The sequence below is a fragment of the Nanorana parkeri genome, unplaced genomic scaffold, assembly GCF_000935625.1.
Source record: "Nanorana parkeri isolate BGI_ZX_2015 unplaced genomic scaffold, ASM93562v1 scaffold562, whole genome shotgun sequence".
In the NCBI taxonomy this organism is placed as follows: Eukaryota; Metazoa; Chordata; class Amphibia; order Anura; family Dicroglossidae; genus Nanorana; species Nanorana parkeri.
In genome coordinates, this window is record NW_017306830.1 from 143,969 (window position 1) to 160,881 (window position 16,913).

The 16,913-nt window shown below is 40.7% G+C and overlaps 1 protein-coding gene across 1 annotated transcript in view; it reads left to right on the forward strand.

The window, feature by feature from the left end:
* The window catches only part of MYBPC3 (myosin binding protein C, cardiac), a 112,965-nt gene that overhangs the window by 37,558 nt on the left and 58,494 nt on the right, over nt 1-16,913 (forward strand). Inside the window, exons 9-14 of the mRNA XM_018562127.1 lie at nt 2,783-2,839; nt 3,308-3,336; nt 12,789-12,793; nt 12,970-13,120; nt 14,463-14,595; nt 16,576-16,578. Of these exons, the coding sequence (XP_018417629.1) occupies nt 2,783-2,839; nt 3,308-3,336; nt 12,789-12,793; nt 12,970-13,120; nt 14,463-14,595; nt 16,576-16,578 (378 nt within the window). The remainder of the gene's footprint in view (nt 1-2,782; nt 2,840-3,307; nt 3,337-12,788; nt 12,794-12,969; nt 13,121-14,462; nt 14,596-16,575; nt 16,579-16,913) is intronic.

Here is a 16,913-nt window from a genome sequence, read left to right on the forward strand (position 1 = left end):
CCCCCCCCATTCACCTTTTTTCTACGGGGCCCATAATCTGTAGTTACATCCTGCATTCATCCCTATGGAATGTGTAGACAGGAAGTGGCTGAAGGAGGTTGCAGAAGATCAGAGATGCAAATAAGGTTGAAAAACCCCCCCAATGCTTTATGGAAATAACAAAGGGGAAATGTTTATGATGCACGGTGCTTTAGCAAACTAAATATCATCAAGTTTGGGTTTAGATGTACTTGCATATTTGCACTGATGAGCCACAAAACATGGCCAGTATGCAGTAACACATCACTGAATGGATAATATAAGTCTAATTTAATTTTCTAAAACTATGGTAACTGACATCTGATTGGCTGCCATGAGCCTTACCGGTGATCCCAAATAATGGAGGCCATGTATCAATGGTGTAAACCTGGAATCAATGGAAGGGCAGATTTTATCACTCATTAGGAAGATTGCTGTTTATTGCCATTGGGATAGTTGCTGAGCAAATGATTATCCAGAATTCTACCGAAGCTGTCATGGAAGATCTGGCTCTGTATCCAGACTTCCGATGCACCAAATTCTGTGATGCTGGTTGGAGACGATACGCTTCTAATACACTCTGTGCACCCGGCAATACTGAGCTTTTCACCTCTCGTCCGTCCCTGGCATGTGCTGCGTGTCAATACGGAATTAGGAGGCTTGTGTTACACATGTCACTCAAAGATTAATGTTTCCCTGTAATTTCTATATATTATTACCACATGCTATGCCTGATCCTTGCAGCACCAGCACATTTCACAGTTTGTGGATGACATCAGTCACATGAGGTATAGAAAATACAGTATATACAGTATATAACTGGCTTGTTGTGGAAATAATGATAAATATATATATATATATACACACATATATATATATATATATATTAGGGATGTTCAGATACCAAATACCGTACTCGGTACAAGTACATGTACAGATACTTTTCCAACTTCAGGACTAGACTAGAGAAAAATTCAAAAGTTAGGAGGCGGCTGTCATTTGTAAGGAGCACACAGAGCTTCTGGGATTTGTGCATCCCCATTTTAATGCATTATTTTTTTTAAAATAAATATGTATTAGGGATCCACCGATACCATTTTTCCAAGTACAAGTACTGATACTTGCCCATGTCCTCACAGATACAAGTACTGATACATTTTTGTTTATTGTCATGTGACAGTTTTTGTAAAACAATACAGACAAATGATTTCAGGACAATGGTGGAGTGCTAGAGCCAGGTCCCAGCTGCAACCGCTGCAACCCCGGTAGTTCTCATGAAAATGCCAAGTATCGGCACTGGTATCTGAACTGGTATCTGGACATCCCTAATATATATACATACATACAGTATACACCAAACACACAAATACATCTCAACCACAAATACATAACATACACATATATACACCACATACAAAGCACACCTACACACAAAAACACCATACTACACACAAATATCATTGCGGAAACCCTATGGAAAATGCTCAGAGCAGTAGGGGAGGACCCTTTCCAAGGAACACATTGTTATTAACCAACACCAAGCGTCAGAACATCAGACAATAATTTGGTAAATTTCTACCACTTTCTGGGTGTTCTCTTTATATTTATGTGCACAATAACACATTAATACTGGGTCTTATCAATGTGAGTTAACTTTTGCATGCCACAGTCCAGTAAAACTGGCCATATATGTAGTTTGTTTTTTTAGCAATAGATTTAGATTGTGAGGATAGAAACATCTCACAGGTAAGTGATATTCTGTATTGTTGCAGAAGAACAAAGCAATCTTTAAAGAAGAACACCGGCACATTTTCCTTAATCCTTGCAGCGGGGCTACCCCTGCACTGCAAGAGTTAAAGGAGAATTATGAGGCAAAAGATTTTCACTCAGCCTCATAATCTGAGCCGACTGTAGCTCGCGGTATACTGAGCTTTGGGTCACGGGAGGACGCTAGTTTGTGTCCTCCCGTTATCCTTAGGAGAACTATGGGGAAAAACACTTACTCCATAGTTCTCCTTTAAGTGCTGATTTGCATCTAGGTGCAAAAATAAAGTTATACGCACATGATGCTCGGAGCCGGCTTGTTGTTAGACCGGTCCCTAGAACCTCTCTTCCCCTTCGCTGCAGCGGTCTAAGGTCCCAGAGTCATCACATTCTATACACAGATATACCATCGCTGCAGGGGAGGAGACAGGCTGGAGGGACCTTTGTAAGAGCCAGAGGGCTGCGGTGTTCAGGTGAGTATAATAGACACAAAGAAGAGATGGACCCTTGCAGTGTATGTGTGGCCAGGGGGAATAGTCCCATTACAAGGGTTAAGAGAAAGTTTACTCAGAGTTCTATTTAACTTGATAAACCCACTTCTGATGAGTCCTGTGTTAAATACTATACTGGTAAAAATACCATGAATATAGTATCCTCAATTCAGTCCATATACATTGTTTTCTATCTTTCAGCCCTGATGAAAGGGGTGAGTAGAGCCCAGAAACGTGTTGATGTCCTTATTTGGTCTTTTACCTGACTTTATTAAATTTCTACATGGTTTATTCATTTGTGGTGTGGTGCTTCAATCTTAGATCCAGTGATATAAGAAGCCACCACTTAATATTTCTATTGGGTCCGGATAACCTGCACCCCAAGGTACTTAAGGAATTAAGAGTGTTTCCTTGGGTTTGGCAGCCAGCTAGTGCAAAAAAAATATGACAGGACATTCATTGTGAAAAATGCATTTGTGACCCCTGTCTTTTCATGATGCTTTTTCTAGTGGAGACGGAGCAGAGGAAGCTGGAGAGTTGGACTTCAGTGCCCTTCTCAGGAAAAGGTAAGTGTATGATGGCAGTGCACCCCCTCCCGCCTATCATGGCCCTAAATCCATACTCTGTAGCGGCCAATCAATCCATCCTTTCTTCCCCAAATCTTTAACTGTAGCCAACAGTCTGTCACTGATATAGATATTTATAATTCCTAGCAGTCTCCCATCCACCCCTCCATGCCATAAGTAGAATTCCCATTGACATAGGAGACATATATATAATTCCAATTATCACCTTACACGGCTTCCTTGAATTGATACAACATTCTATCTCAGCTATCTTCGCACAGTATTCCTATCCTTGCACAGAAAGTTTACACTGCTTTATAAGCTACTTTCAGTCTTGTATTACACTGGAGTGCTAAAATGGTTTCCAGTCAGGGTAACATATCAGAATGTATAACTTGCATTGATGGAAATTTAGAAAGAGCAGCAGGGTGCTACTTATTTACAAAATCAGCAGTTAGTAGAGGTGAGAAACGTTTTCCACACCCCAATAGACTTGAGTATTCACCACAGATCAAACGATCATTTACCACCCCCAGGTATGCAGAAGCCTGGGAGCGGGGGGGCTTTAAAGGAACTTAGTCCTCACAGGCTACTGCATACCTAGGGGTGGTAAATGATCGTTTGATCTGTGGTGAATACTCTGTTCCAACTTTGTATGGTGTCCTATGAGGCCAACATATATTGTACCTTGTGCCCGAAAGAGTGTTGAAAACAAACTTTATCATCCCTACCAACCAAACCACCTATTCCATTCAGCTTTTGGAGCAGAGATGGAGTAGCTGATAAAATAACTATGACAGCATGGACAGTTATTTTTATACCCATTCAACCATGAAGCTTACACTTATGCCGGCCACACACAGGACAGTTTTAAAGAGACTCTGTCCGTTGTAGGGCAAAGAGATAGGTTTGCCTATGTAGGGCAAAGAGATAGGTTTGCTTGAAAGAACAAACCCCCCACCTGCTGATACTCAACAGCATCTGGCATGAAGCTTACAAAGGGTTTGGACTACTATCTGCATTGGATTGGGGGAATGGAGTGGCCAAGGAGCATGGCCACAGTAAGTATCAGTGGGGGGCGGGGGGGGTTGTTCTTTCAATGAATGGGCAAACTGTCTGGAGTGCCTTTAAGGTGAATTTAGTCTCTTTGAACCCATCTCTTAACCTATCAGACACAACTACCATTTTTCCAGTGCAGGATAGAAAAGGAAAACGAGACTATGATGAACCATACTACTATTACTTCTTTACATTGGTTTCTAGTACTGCACATTCCTCATTAATAATTTACTTGTTTTTTTTTATGCTTCAAATTCATATGTTACTTTTCTATGCTCCTTATAGTTAGCTCTCTTGCAGCGCTTGCTCCATGTACATTCCCTGCTCTCTGCAGTGCTCGCTGCATTCCCTGTTCGTCTGTCCAGCTGGCTTAGGAACAGGTTGTGTTGTTCCTAAACTCTTGCAGTTGTTGTATTTCATGCAGCTTGCTTGCTGCATCCCTCGCTCTTACAGTACTTGCAGTATCCTTCAGTCCTGCTCTCTTGCAACACCTGCTCCATGCTTCAATCCTGTTGCCTATAAAGGCTTGCTTCGTCCATCAGTCCTGCTGCCTATCAGGGCTTGCTTCATCCTTCAGTCCTGCTGCCTACCAATGCTTGCTTCATCCTTATGTCCTGCTGCCTTGCAAGGCTTGCTGCATCCTTCAGTCCTGCTGCCTTGCAAGACTTGCTGCATTCTTCAACCCTGTTGTCCAGCAATGTTTGCTGCATCCTTTAGTCCTGCTTTCTTGCAATGCTTGCTGCATCCTTCAGTTCTGCTCTCCTGCAATTCTTCATGCATCCTTTACCTCTGCTTTCTTGCAACGTTTACTGCATTCTTTAGTCCTGCTGTGTAGCGATGCTTGTTTCCGCCTTCAGTCTTGCTTTCTAGTACTGCTTGCTGCATCCTTCAATCCTGCTGTCTAGCAATGCTTGCTGCATCCTTTAGTCCTGCTGTCTAGTTATCCTTTCTATATTATTTTTCTATTTTCTATTTTTCTACCTATTGAGTAATGATTTCTTATCATGTATCCTTCTTTTTTTCCCACACAATTTCTTTCTCGCTATCACTTTTCTGTTCTGTAACTGTCATTTTCTTATCTTCCTCTGTCCTTCATCCTACATTCAGAGAGTAAGTTTCATGTGATATGTAGGCTTTGTGCGTGATTCAGCTTGACTGATGCTTTTGGCCTGGTGTAATAACGCAAGCAGCTCAGACCGATGTGTGGTGACCAGTAATATGCATTAATGCTTAGCAAATGTGGCTACTCATTTTCTGATTGCTTATCAGTTCTAACTTAAGTCATCTGCACTTGTTCTGCTAATTATCTATCTGTAGCAAGGGACCCCTGTGATATCACTCTGTTGAGTGACCAGTCTGTCCATTCCATGGATCAGCAAGTGGAGAGATGGTGGAACAGCATGTAACACCATCTGTCAATGTCTTGAAAGGAGTGACACCACTCTGAGGCGGTGACAGCTGAACTCCAATGAGTAATAGGATAGTGTGCATCCTAGGCTGAAGAAAGAGTTGTGCTACTATATTAAAACCTCACTTATGGCTTTTTTAAATATATCCTTCATCACTACACAGTTCAAGTGGGAAACAAATGTAGATGGCAGAACCAATGTTGAAAGAGCAAGTCATTCTGGGTAAAAACAGGTGTTTACTTACACTTAAAGTAGATCTAAGCCCAATCACTAAAGCCTCCAATACATAATTTCGAAAGTCTTTTTTGGTCTTCTTAAATCCGCAGCTTTCATACAAATAATACCAGGTGATCTCTCCACCATTGTCCTTGTTTAGGTACTCCCTGCTATTGGGTGGCAACTGCCTAGCGGTTGTGTTCCCGTGTTGTCATCATGTCACATGCATCCCTGGTGGAGACTATAAGTGGCTTTGCTGACACACATTGGACAGGCAAGAAAGCAGATCCAGAGCAATGATGTGCAACCTATGCTGGTATGAGTACATGTAGACAGAAAGTGGCTGAAAAGGGCTGGAGGAGACTACAAAATTATAAAAAAAGGGGAAAACTGAAGAAGAAAAAAAAACCTGTCAGTTGTTTATTATACACAATGCTTTAGCAATCTAATTGTCATCCAATAAGGGTTTAGATCTACTTTAATGCCAATATAAGAAGTTTATTAGATAATTCAAACTTTTTGTCAAATTGTTTATATTATGGATAGCATGAGGAAAGGTAAGACCCTCTGTCAGGTCTTTATCGCTGTTGTATACATTAGGGCTGTTTTTTCCTTTTCCTTTGCACCCTGTCCTGGTGACACAAAGGCCCATGAGGTCAAAGGTCCTAACAATGTCTGTGTGCTCTCCTTATTCATATCCATTCCTCCTATCTGCTAATTGAACCTCTAGTAGACCTATAATTGTTGAAAAATGTGACACTGTTTTCAACTAGCTTTTCACAAACTGAGGAGGACAAAGAGTAGATTTTTTGCAGGGGAAAACCTCATTATATTTCTTTTTTTTAACGTGGCTCTTAGCTGCACACTTGCTACAAACTATTTTGACTCTGCTGCCCCCTTTCCAAAAATGGAGACTTGAAATCTATTCCGCTTTACAAACTCTGATACCTAAAGTAGCCTGAAAGTTTCTATAGTCCATAAGATTATAATGGAGAAGCGATGGCCTGGAACTATGAAGGTCTCCATGATTGAAACTGTTCTTTAGACTCAAGACTTTTTACCTTTGCTGAATTGATTGGATGTAAATATCTTGTTGTAAGTAAAATCGCCATAACTTCTGCCAATGATTGTAATAGGGAAAGGGATACTTTTATGAGGCACTATACTCTGTGTACAGTGAGTCCTCTACATGCAAATGTTCAAGTTACCAACTTTAAGAGATACAAGCATGCGTTTTATATGTCCAATAATGTAAGTTAGTTTACATGTCTGGCATACATTGTCATGTGTGTGTGCTTTTGTGTCCGGAAGCAAGTGTAAAAGCAGCAGTGATGTAGCGGGGCACCTAGGCTAACTTGTTGGACTTACAAACAAAATGGATGTTCTTGGAATGGAACCCGTTCGTAAGTAGGGGACTTACTGTATACTTTTTGTGTAGACAACTGAGTTATCTTTACACAGAACATGTGATGTGATAGCAAACTCTGTAGCTGAGACAGCAGTAACCAGAGCAAAAGTGTTTATTTTACCATGATGACCCACTCAGGAAAATGTCTGTCAGCAACAGATAACAGGAAATGAGCAAGTGTAAGAAGATTATGCTTGTGAAGTCTGGGCTATACCGGGCCTCCCCATTTCCCATATAAAGCCTGAAGCTGTCCTTTATTTTAGGGAACAGTGAGACATACAGGCAGGAATTATTCAGCCACCCACTCTTTACCCACTCTTTAAAGTGCTGCAAATAACTTTCTAAATTCTATTCCAGTGGAGAGAGACAGGTGGAGGAGGGAGGATGATAATGCTGGTGCTGATAAAGGGATGTGATAGCATTGAAGACAGACTTTCTAAACTACTGATCTGAATAGGTCATCCAGCAGTGTCTCTAAGCACCAAGAACCATTAGCTCATTATCTTGTTTATAAAGGAACCCTAAAGCAAACCTATTCCTAAAATCTAAAGTTTGACTGTCTACGATGAACTTATCAGTACAGTTGAATGTCACAAAGCATTCAAGGAAGCATTAGAAGCAGCAGAGCTCTTTGCACATTCTGAGGCATCCTTCATTCTACTAACCTCACAGAAGCCAATCAGGTCTCTGACTTTATCAGAGGCAAAGCCTGCCATGTCCTTCTGCCCACTTTCTGGTTACAGCTATCAACGAGCAAGATCTAGGAAAAGAAAAATCCACTCTGTGATAGCCTCTACCTTTATGTTGGCCACCTTGCAGCTCAGTTGAAGAATGGGTGACAAATTAGACCCGGGTAAATAAGCAGCTGTGGAACGACTACTGTAATTTCTACATCGTTCACAGCTGTCTCACACTGTTTGAAGGATATGGTTGTCTGAATCTAGGTCAGCTTTAAGGCTTCTCACACATAAATATCAAATGGTGAAGCCTCTTTGTGAAGGTCTTGCTGGCTTTGAAGATCAGTACTCCTAGATAGGGCAGGGCCACAAGTCAATGGAGCAACATGAGAAAGTACAGTGACATTGGTTTGATCAGTTACAAAGTATCAGACATAATGAGGCTAACATTGTACTCAAAGTAATTAAGGATTGCAAAGCCATACCGGATGTAGTGCTAGCCCAGTTTACAGACCTGTAAGGGCTCCAGGCTGTAGAAGGACTGTTGAACATTAGAGAACTACTTCCAAGACTGTTACAGAACTACTTCCAAGACTTATGCAAGCTTGTCCATATGTCCATTACATGCTGTGACATATTCTAAGGTGTAGAGAGAATGAGCAAGTACTTTGAGTCTCAGTGAGATGTATATGGCATTGCATTAGTCTCAGTCACTGTCAGGTAAACAAGCCAAACAGACTGAGGGAAAGTAGAAGGTAATATGGGAGAAAGAAAGTAAATATAGAGCCAAGAAAATGAGAGCAGGGGGAGCAAACATGAAGGGGAGGAGAAGTTGTTAACATCCCTATAGTGAAGTGTAGATTTGGGTGCAGGGGTTTCATATATTGTTGCATTTTTTGAGGGTGCCATGCATTCTAGCAGATAGGAGTTTCATGATTTGCACCACATTACCATAACTAAGGAGTACTAGCTTGGAGGGGGGAAGAAGATTGATTCCTTTTGAGCGCTATCAGCGGTGCCTGGGAGCCATGAATATTGGACACCATGTCTTTAACAATGGACCAAACAGTCTTTATACTGGGTCATGACCAGTATTTGTGGAATAGGGAGCCTATTGCTGATTGGTATCGGCAGAAGGAATCGGAGGTGGAAGGGTAAATTGCGTGGAGATGACCAAGGGTATAGTACTGAGCGCTATCAGCGGTGCCTGGGAGCCATGAATATTGGACACCATGACTTTAACAATGGACCAAAAGGTCTTTATACTGGGTCATGACCAGTATTTATGGAATAGGGAGCCTATTGCTGATTGGCATCGGCAGCAGGAATCGGAGGTTCAAGGGTAAATTGCATGGAGATGACCAAGGGTATAGTACCATGAAATATTTTAATATGTGTTTTCCTTGTATAGCATGCATTTGGAGAATTTACTCATAATGCTCTACATAGTTTACCAAGCAGTAATGAGAAGGTCCCAACCCAAGTAATTTTCCCACTTTTTCATGTATTGATGTTTGGGAAAGGGGCCACTTGTCAAAGTGATTAAAAGTTTGTAAATGTCAGATATAACCCCTCTCTGCAGAGTCCATATCTACATACAAAAATATGCGGGATGGCTAAAGGGTGTGAGCAAAGTTGTGTATTTGTAGGTATGATAACCCAAGGGGCAAAATTACATGCCCAGTCAGATTGAAGAGGCCTAAGCATATGCCAGAATGGCTGGCGTGTGTACGAGGACATGCAGATTTCTTTAAAGTCCTCTGTGCTGTTTACAGTTATCATCTCATCAGAGCATTAGGGGAAATTGATTCCTGTTGTATGCTCTGCAACAGGAAGTGAAGGAAATCTCCCCACTAGGACACAGTTAGTGTTGGCAAAATACAAATACCATTGCTTCACTGGATTAAAAACAACCCATACACAAATATGTTTGGAATGCCAAGGATGCTGGTACTTGACTAGAGATATCAAGCTCGGCAGCACTTAGACTTGTTTATGCATCAAGGCACTGCATTACCATCTTAGGCAATTGTCATTGTCTTCATTTTGTGGTCACTATCTTCAGAGGTGCCACACAGTTTTGCTATGCCTATTAGCCATACAAGCTCTTAGAATGCTGTCACAGCTACAGGGTTGCTGATGTATAGAATTATTACCTGAGAGTAGCATATACTAGAGAGGCTTGCCTTGTATCATCTTAATAGCTTCCAGCTTTGCTGTACTTTGGATTGCACTGTTTTCCGAATGCCATATTTTCTCTTTGCATGCCATGGTATAGTTTTTTGCCTTTTGCATGTCCAAGAAGTCATGTTTGCATTTTTGTCTACCTCTTGGCCTGGTGTCGGCAAGTGAACGTGATTGCCTTGCACTGATGTGTCTTGCTCTCTTTTGCCCTGGGTGATGTGGGCGCTGTCTTCCGATGCATGCTTTTTCTGAATACTTCTTTGCAAGTCCAGCAGTTTCCTGCGTACTGTAAATCGGTAAGACCCAAAATGTATAATGGTCTTCCCATAAGGTCATAAAATGGTTTGTAATTACACTTCTATGAATATGTATTCTATTGTATACTTGTGTTATGTTCTCTAGTTTCCTAACACCTAGGAAGTAGGCATTCTTAAAATACATGGACACACTGCAGTTAGCTAAAATCAAAGTCATAAAAAGGAAGTTTTAGTAAAACATGTTTTTTAACCTATGTGGAAGACATCCATCTCCTTTTCATAGGTTGGTTCTTAACTTTAAACTCCAGTTTTATTAAAAAGCATATTCATTATATTAGCTACACATAGCACTTTTATTAAATGTTAGTTTTAAAAAAAATCACCTTTTTATTTTATTATACCTTTATTTTCAAAAACTTACAAAAAAAGTAAATATACATTTTGTGCAACCATGAAGACTATGTGCAACCATGAAACCAGATTCTTTCCCTTATTACAACACTGATACTGATCATGTGAGCATGCAGATTCTATCACTTAGCACTCACTCTTCACACACTTTGAAAATTAATGTTCAAATATTTAGGGCAAAGTGACAATTTCTTTTGACAACCCAAACCCACTGATAATTATTCACTTCGCTCCTCTACCAAAGCATTTGCCCCCATCCTAAATGTAGTCCCTAACTAAGTCCAATGTTGGTCTGTGTTGGAGCTTGACAAGGTGAATGCCTTCCTCCCCTCTCCTTGAATGGCGATGCTCAGACCTGACGATTGGTCTGAGCACTGCATCCTGGCAGGTCAGATGCCCAATCATACCCATGTGCTCCCATATCTACTGAGCCAGGTATTTCCGAGGACAAACAGAGTAGTAGCAGAGTGCAGGATCGTAAGCCCTAGTGGGGGGGGGAGGGGGGGGGTAATCCATCCAGAGAACCTGCCACTTTGCCCATTCAGGGCAAAGTGACAGGTCCTCTGTATACTGACTTATCAATGTTGACTCTCTGAACAGATTTACTAAAAGAGAAGAAAAACTGAAAGAGATTGTGATGAAACTCATGACAACCTGCTACAAAATTACAAAATGCTTATGTTCCTGCCACACACAAAAAAACATACTAAACAAGCATAAATTCTGGCACTTTACAAATGTGTGTGTGTGTATATATATACAGTTGGGCAAACTGTACCTTCTTCTTTAAGAGGCTCCTCTGTCCTGCACTCATTACCTATAAGCTTTCAGGACTAAAGACCCTCCAATAGCAAAACCTAAAGTGTTGATGGGTTATGATAATGAACATTCACCAGCCATATAGGTTATAATAAGGATTATAAATGCCAATGCACTAAAAATGCATGTCCTCTTTGAAGCTCACATTCATTTTTGTTTTAAAGTGACACTAAACTCAGGAGTTAAATCTTAAAAATGCATTCAAGTATCTTGACTATTAACAAAAACTCTATCACTCGGCTGTAGATCCTTAAATCATCTCTGAATTGGTGCTGACACTGTCCTTCCTTCTGGAGGGTGGCTACTTTTCTTCCCCATGGTCCCTGTGTGTGTTGCAAAGTAGTCACTGCTCCCAGCTCACTTGTAGCTGTGGCTTTGAGATTGTAGTATCAAGATTGTAGTCCATTATGGGAACAGGCTTGGAGCAGTGGCTACTTTACAACACGCACAGGGACCATGGGGAACAAAAGTAGCCCCTCCAGAAGGAAGGACAGTGTCAGCACCAATTCAGAGATGATTTGAGGATCTACATCCGAGTGATACACAAATAAGATACATTGCTGTTAATAGGGTATTGAATGCATTTTTAAGATTTAACTCCTGAGTTTAGTGTCACTTTAAATCAGCTTCATACTTTCCAGGCACATCAAAACAAATGGTGCGCAAAGTCTTACAGTTTATTTCCTTTAGGAAACAGCCAGAGCTTAAGTACAAGGCCTGTCCCCTGCCAACATCACAGAAAAAGACCCTTGCTCTCTGTGTGGAAGCGGTGGTTTCTGTGCAGAGGCCCAACATGCTCCATGCTGAGCCAGAGCTCTCCAAACAGCAGGGAACATGTGCTTTGCTGTTTGCAGAGCTATACATTTAACTGGCAGTGTTGGAATTCCGTGGAGAGGCCACTTTTTCCACACAAAAGAGCAATGGACCTTCTCTACAGCATGCTGGCAGGGAACAGGCTTTTCTAAGGTTGTGACTGTTTTCTAATGGAAACAACCTGTAAGACTTCACACACCTTTTGTTTTGATGCACCTGGATTATATTTAGCAGGTTCAATTGTGCGTTAATACATTTTAAAATACTAAGTTACCAAGTTATTTCTTAACTATATTACAAGTTAATATACATGCTTAAAAATAAAGGATAAGGAAACATAGAAGAACAATTACAGAGTTGTAGGTGCTCATAGAAAAAGATTTTTATGAGAGCCCTTGATTGAAAGTTTAAACCCTCCCTATATAAAACAGATTTGCTGTTCATGGCGACATGAAGGACTGTGAGATTAATACCCCTTGTAAACACACACAGGTTTTGGTTGCAATTTACTATGTAATGTATACAGAAGCACAGTATCAATTCTGCTCTGAGCACCAGCCAAAGCATGGTAAGCTTATAGCAAACAATTTCTATTTGTAGGATCTTCCTACTATTACTAACTAAATCACATCTCTATTTCCCTAGTAAGTGAATTATCCTTGTTAGCTGAGTGGCTGTGTTATCTCATAACTCGAGAACTGGTATTACCTTGTGCAGGGGTTGAAGCAGCACATTGTGAATTATATGAGATCCCCTAAAAACATCAAATTGGACTAATGTGCTATGGGGCCTCCATCCTCAAGTCTGTGTTACAGGCAGGAGGCCACCAAGGCTGCTTACTAATACAGTGTCTTTTGACAGTAATGAGGCAAAGCAGGAGATTGTGCCCGATGTGGATGTTTGGGAGATCCTTCGTAAAGCCCCACCATCTGAATATGAGAAGATTGCCTTCCAGTACGGTATCACTGATCTGCGTGGCCTGCTGAAACGTCTGAAGAAGATGAAGAAGGAGGAAAAGAAGAGCGAGGGTGAGGTGGCAATGAAAGATCTCAACCAAAGCTATGTTTGTTTTTAGAGGCAGAGGAGTACTGGGCTGGTACTCCTCCAGGCCAGTTCAAATAATATATGTTTGGCAGATGGCCCTAAGTGAAAATACTATCCCATTCAGACCTCAGGTTGGAGTAAGACATGCAGTTAGTGACAGCTGCTGGACATTATAAAGCTGTTTAGGCCTGAAATCTTCCAGTGTTGACTTCTTCTGCCGTTCTAAAATGTAATGTGACTGAACACAAAAAGCTTCAAAGGAAGTCAATGTTAGAAAAATGCAAAATTGTAAAATGTGTTGTGCCCATTTGTTAAAGGAAGCTAAGAGATAATGATAATGTGTAATGGTGGCATGTTATTTTATTTAGGTAAATTCATGTTATTTTCAAAGAACAGCAGTCATCTGGTTCAGCTCATAATGTACTTCACTGGTTGCAGTTCATGTAAAATGGCATGTTAGAGTAAACCATGTTCTCTGAGACAACACTACCATTGCCATCAGTCACTGGACACTGCGGCACACTTTGTGTGATGCACTTTCTTTAGCCCCCAGGAACCTGTCCCCTCCATGAAGGACCAGCAGAACTTCCCACAAGGCCAACCAAGCAGAGCTAAATGTACAGCGGGGAAGCCGGAACATGTTTTGTACAAGTGATCTTGAAGATTTTGTCGAGATCACTTGTATGCAGCCTGCAGGTCTTCCATTCTCCATGGAAGCCCTGAGGACCAGTTAATTGAGTTTGCCTCCCAGGTCAAAAAGCTCCCATTCCCCCCTCTTTTGAGGCCTTTGTGTGTCAAATGATACACAACTGTGCAGCCATGCTCATATGCAGCATGGTCCTCCATCAATCATCAATCCCTGTTGGGATTTCCTATTGACATCAGAGCAGCCAACATATTATCCGGGCTGCAGCAAGATATGCAATGATAGGAAGAGCTAGCCAGATAGACTTAACAAGTCTGGATTTATACCCTAGAGCAGCCAAGTAAAGTATATTTTACAAGTAACCAGATATCATCAACAACTTTCATCAAAAGTATCTAGTAGATGTTGAAACAATCCTTGAAATTCATGCATGTTACCAATTACTGCATACAAAATAGGTGAATGTTTTGGAGGACTTATTGCAACTTCTAAGCCTGGAAAGCTAAAGTCAGTTTCTGGTTTATATATATATATATATATCATAGTAATGTTAGAACAATGCACATCTTGAGAACCTACAAATACAATGTCCATTAGCTGTACCATGGCTGGGGTTGTGTAAGGAGACTTGGCACATTACTTTTTGTTGTCTGACTAAAGCCGTCTCATTGATCCACTAGCTTTCCTGAAGAAACTGGATTCAGCCTACCAAGTTGATAAGGGTTCAAAGATGAAGCTGGTTGTGGAAGTGGCCAATCCTGATGCAGAGGTAAAATGGCTGAAAAATGGCCAGGAGATTCGTGTCAGTGGAAGGTGAGTAAAAATTGCCAGAAGCTAAAGGTGTTCAGCAAATGTAGCAGTAAAAGGATTTGTGCTATTCCTGTGAATGGTGTGGAGGGCAGTTGAATGACATCTGGATTTAGCACTGTACATTAAACCATGAGCAGATAATGCCGGATTCCCTGGATATAAAAAACAAAATGAAGATAGAGATTATTTATTTTCCCAAAAAACTGGTAAAAATCTGGAGATATCATCAGATTTCACTATTTTGATTAAATGCATTGGAGTCAATAAGAAAACTTGAGGGCAGGGGTTTGGTGGTTTTTAAGGATCTAATTGGCTTTAAATGACTCCCAAGGTTTACAGAAGCTAATTTCAATTATCATGGACCTGTTCTTATACCAAAAAACATCCCTCAATTAACTACATATACAATTAAAGTGACACTATACTTAGAAGTTGAATCTTAAAAATGCATTCAAGTACCTTTAGAATTAACAATACTGTATCTTATGTGTGTATCACTCGATTGTAGATCCTCAAATCATCTCTGAATTGGTGCTGACACTTCTTTCCTTCCCGAGGGTGGCTACTTTTCTTCCCCATGGTCCCTGTGTGTGTTGTAAAGTAGTCACCACTCCAAGCTCACTCCCAGGATGGACTACAATCTCATGTTTAGTTTACTAATTTGTATTGAGATTGTAGTCCATCACAGGAGTGAGCTTGGAGTGGCGGCTACTTTACAACACACACAGGGTCCATGGGGAACAAAAGTAGCCACCCTCCAGAAGGAAGGACAGTGTCGGCACCAATTCAGAGATGATTTGAGGATCTACAGCCGAGTGATCCACAAATAAGATCCGGTATTGTTATTGGTTAAGGTACTTGATTCCTTTTTGAAGATTTACCTCTTAAGTTTAGTGTCACTTTAAATAAGCTAAACTACCAAACATATACCCTCCCAAAAATGACCCCCTCTAAATAAATTTAAAAAGGAGATTTTGTAAGCAAATTCTACTTATGTAGCTCAATAAACAGAATTAAAAGTTTCCTCTTTGGAAACATTTTACCGGCAACATTTTGCACCAAAATGTATTCATTCTGTTCAACCCTACATATCACATGTATATAACATAACAGAGTAGAACACATTAGAACATTACACTAAATATTTGTGATGACATGACTCTGTATCACACCTACCAAAAGTCAATTCCCAGATAAGTCACAATCAGTTCCTGTTTTTGTTCAACCCCCAGTTGTCAGGATTACAATTTGTCATTATTCAGTTACACCAGAAAAAATTCCATTCATGTTAGAATCGTAAACAATGAGAGTCTTGCAGCAGGAATGAGCTGACGACTCAATAAATGATTTTGGCATTTGGTTTCGATACCCTATGGGCCATGGCATATGGGTGACCTTGGCGTGGGGGACAACTCGTCATTGTCAGGACCGCTAAGGGAGCCTTTACCAGTCTCTGTGGAAACACTCCCTCGCTAGGTGGATCTGCAAGATGTTGCTCCCTCAACGCTCCCTCACTAGGCAAGGGAGATCCAGCAGCATTCAAGGCCAGTGAGGGAACAATTCCACAGAGGCAAGTGGAAGGTTCTCCCACGTGACTTTGCCGCCATGTCACTAGTGGCAGAGTCACCTGTGTGACATCAGCCTAAGGCTGAACCCCTCTGGTCTTCTGTCCTGACCACTCATTCTTGTATAAAGACCCACCTCTTAACATTTATACCTAAAACATAATCTTCTGGTAGATATAGTGATAAAGTATGTGGTCAAGAAGGGAACTTGTGTTCCTGTGTAGATACGTTCATGTTTTTGCATCATTTTGTACAAAATATAATTTAGTACAAATATTACTATTATTTTATATATCATGTTGTATATTTGTTCTGCATTTTGTCTTTTTTATATCAAGCATTCACTCACATTTTCTTCTTTCCATTTCATTTTCTTCCCCACTATACCAAATCGGAAATGCGAACATGGATTCTTCAGCAAGTAAGTGTTCATATATTTTATTTAATTTTGCATAAAATGTGTACAAATTTGTTTTTAAAGCTGAACGCAGAGAGTCATAAATAGGAATAAAACCATTTAGCCCAGTTATGCAATCGTTAAAAATAAATAACTGAGGGCTTGTTTATATTATAACATGATATCTAATGCCAACGCTTTTCTAGGGGAGGGAGAAGACCTAGCTATATTCCTTAACAGCATAGAGAAAAGCAGACAGGGCTGTGCTGTGTTGTATATACATGGTCGTCCCTATGGTATTTGCCTCCTGGGGCGATTTTGTTCCCGGGGGGGGGGGGGTTGTGGGGGATCACACTTTT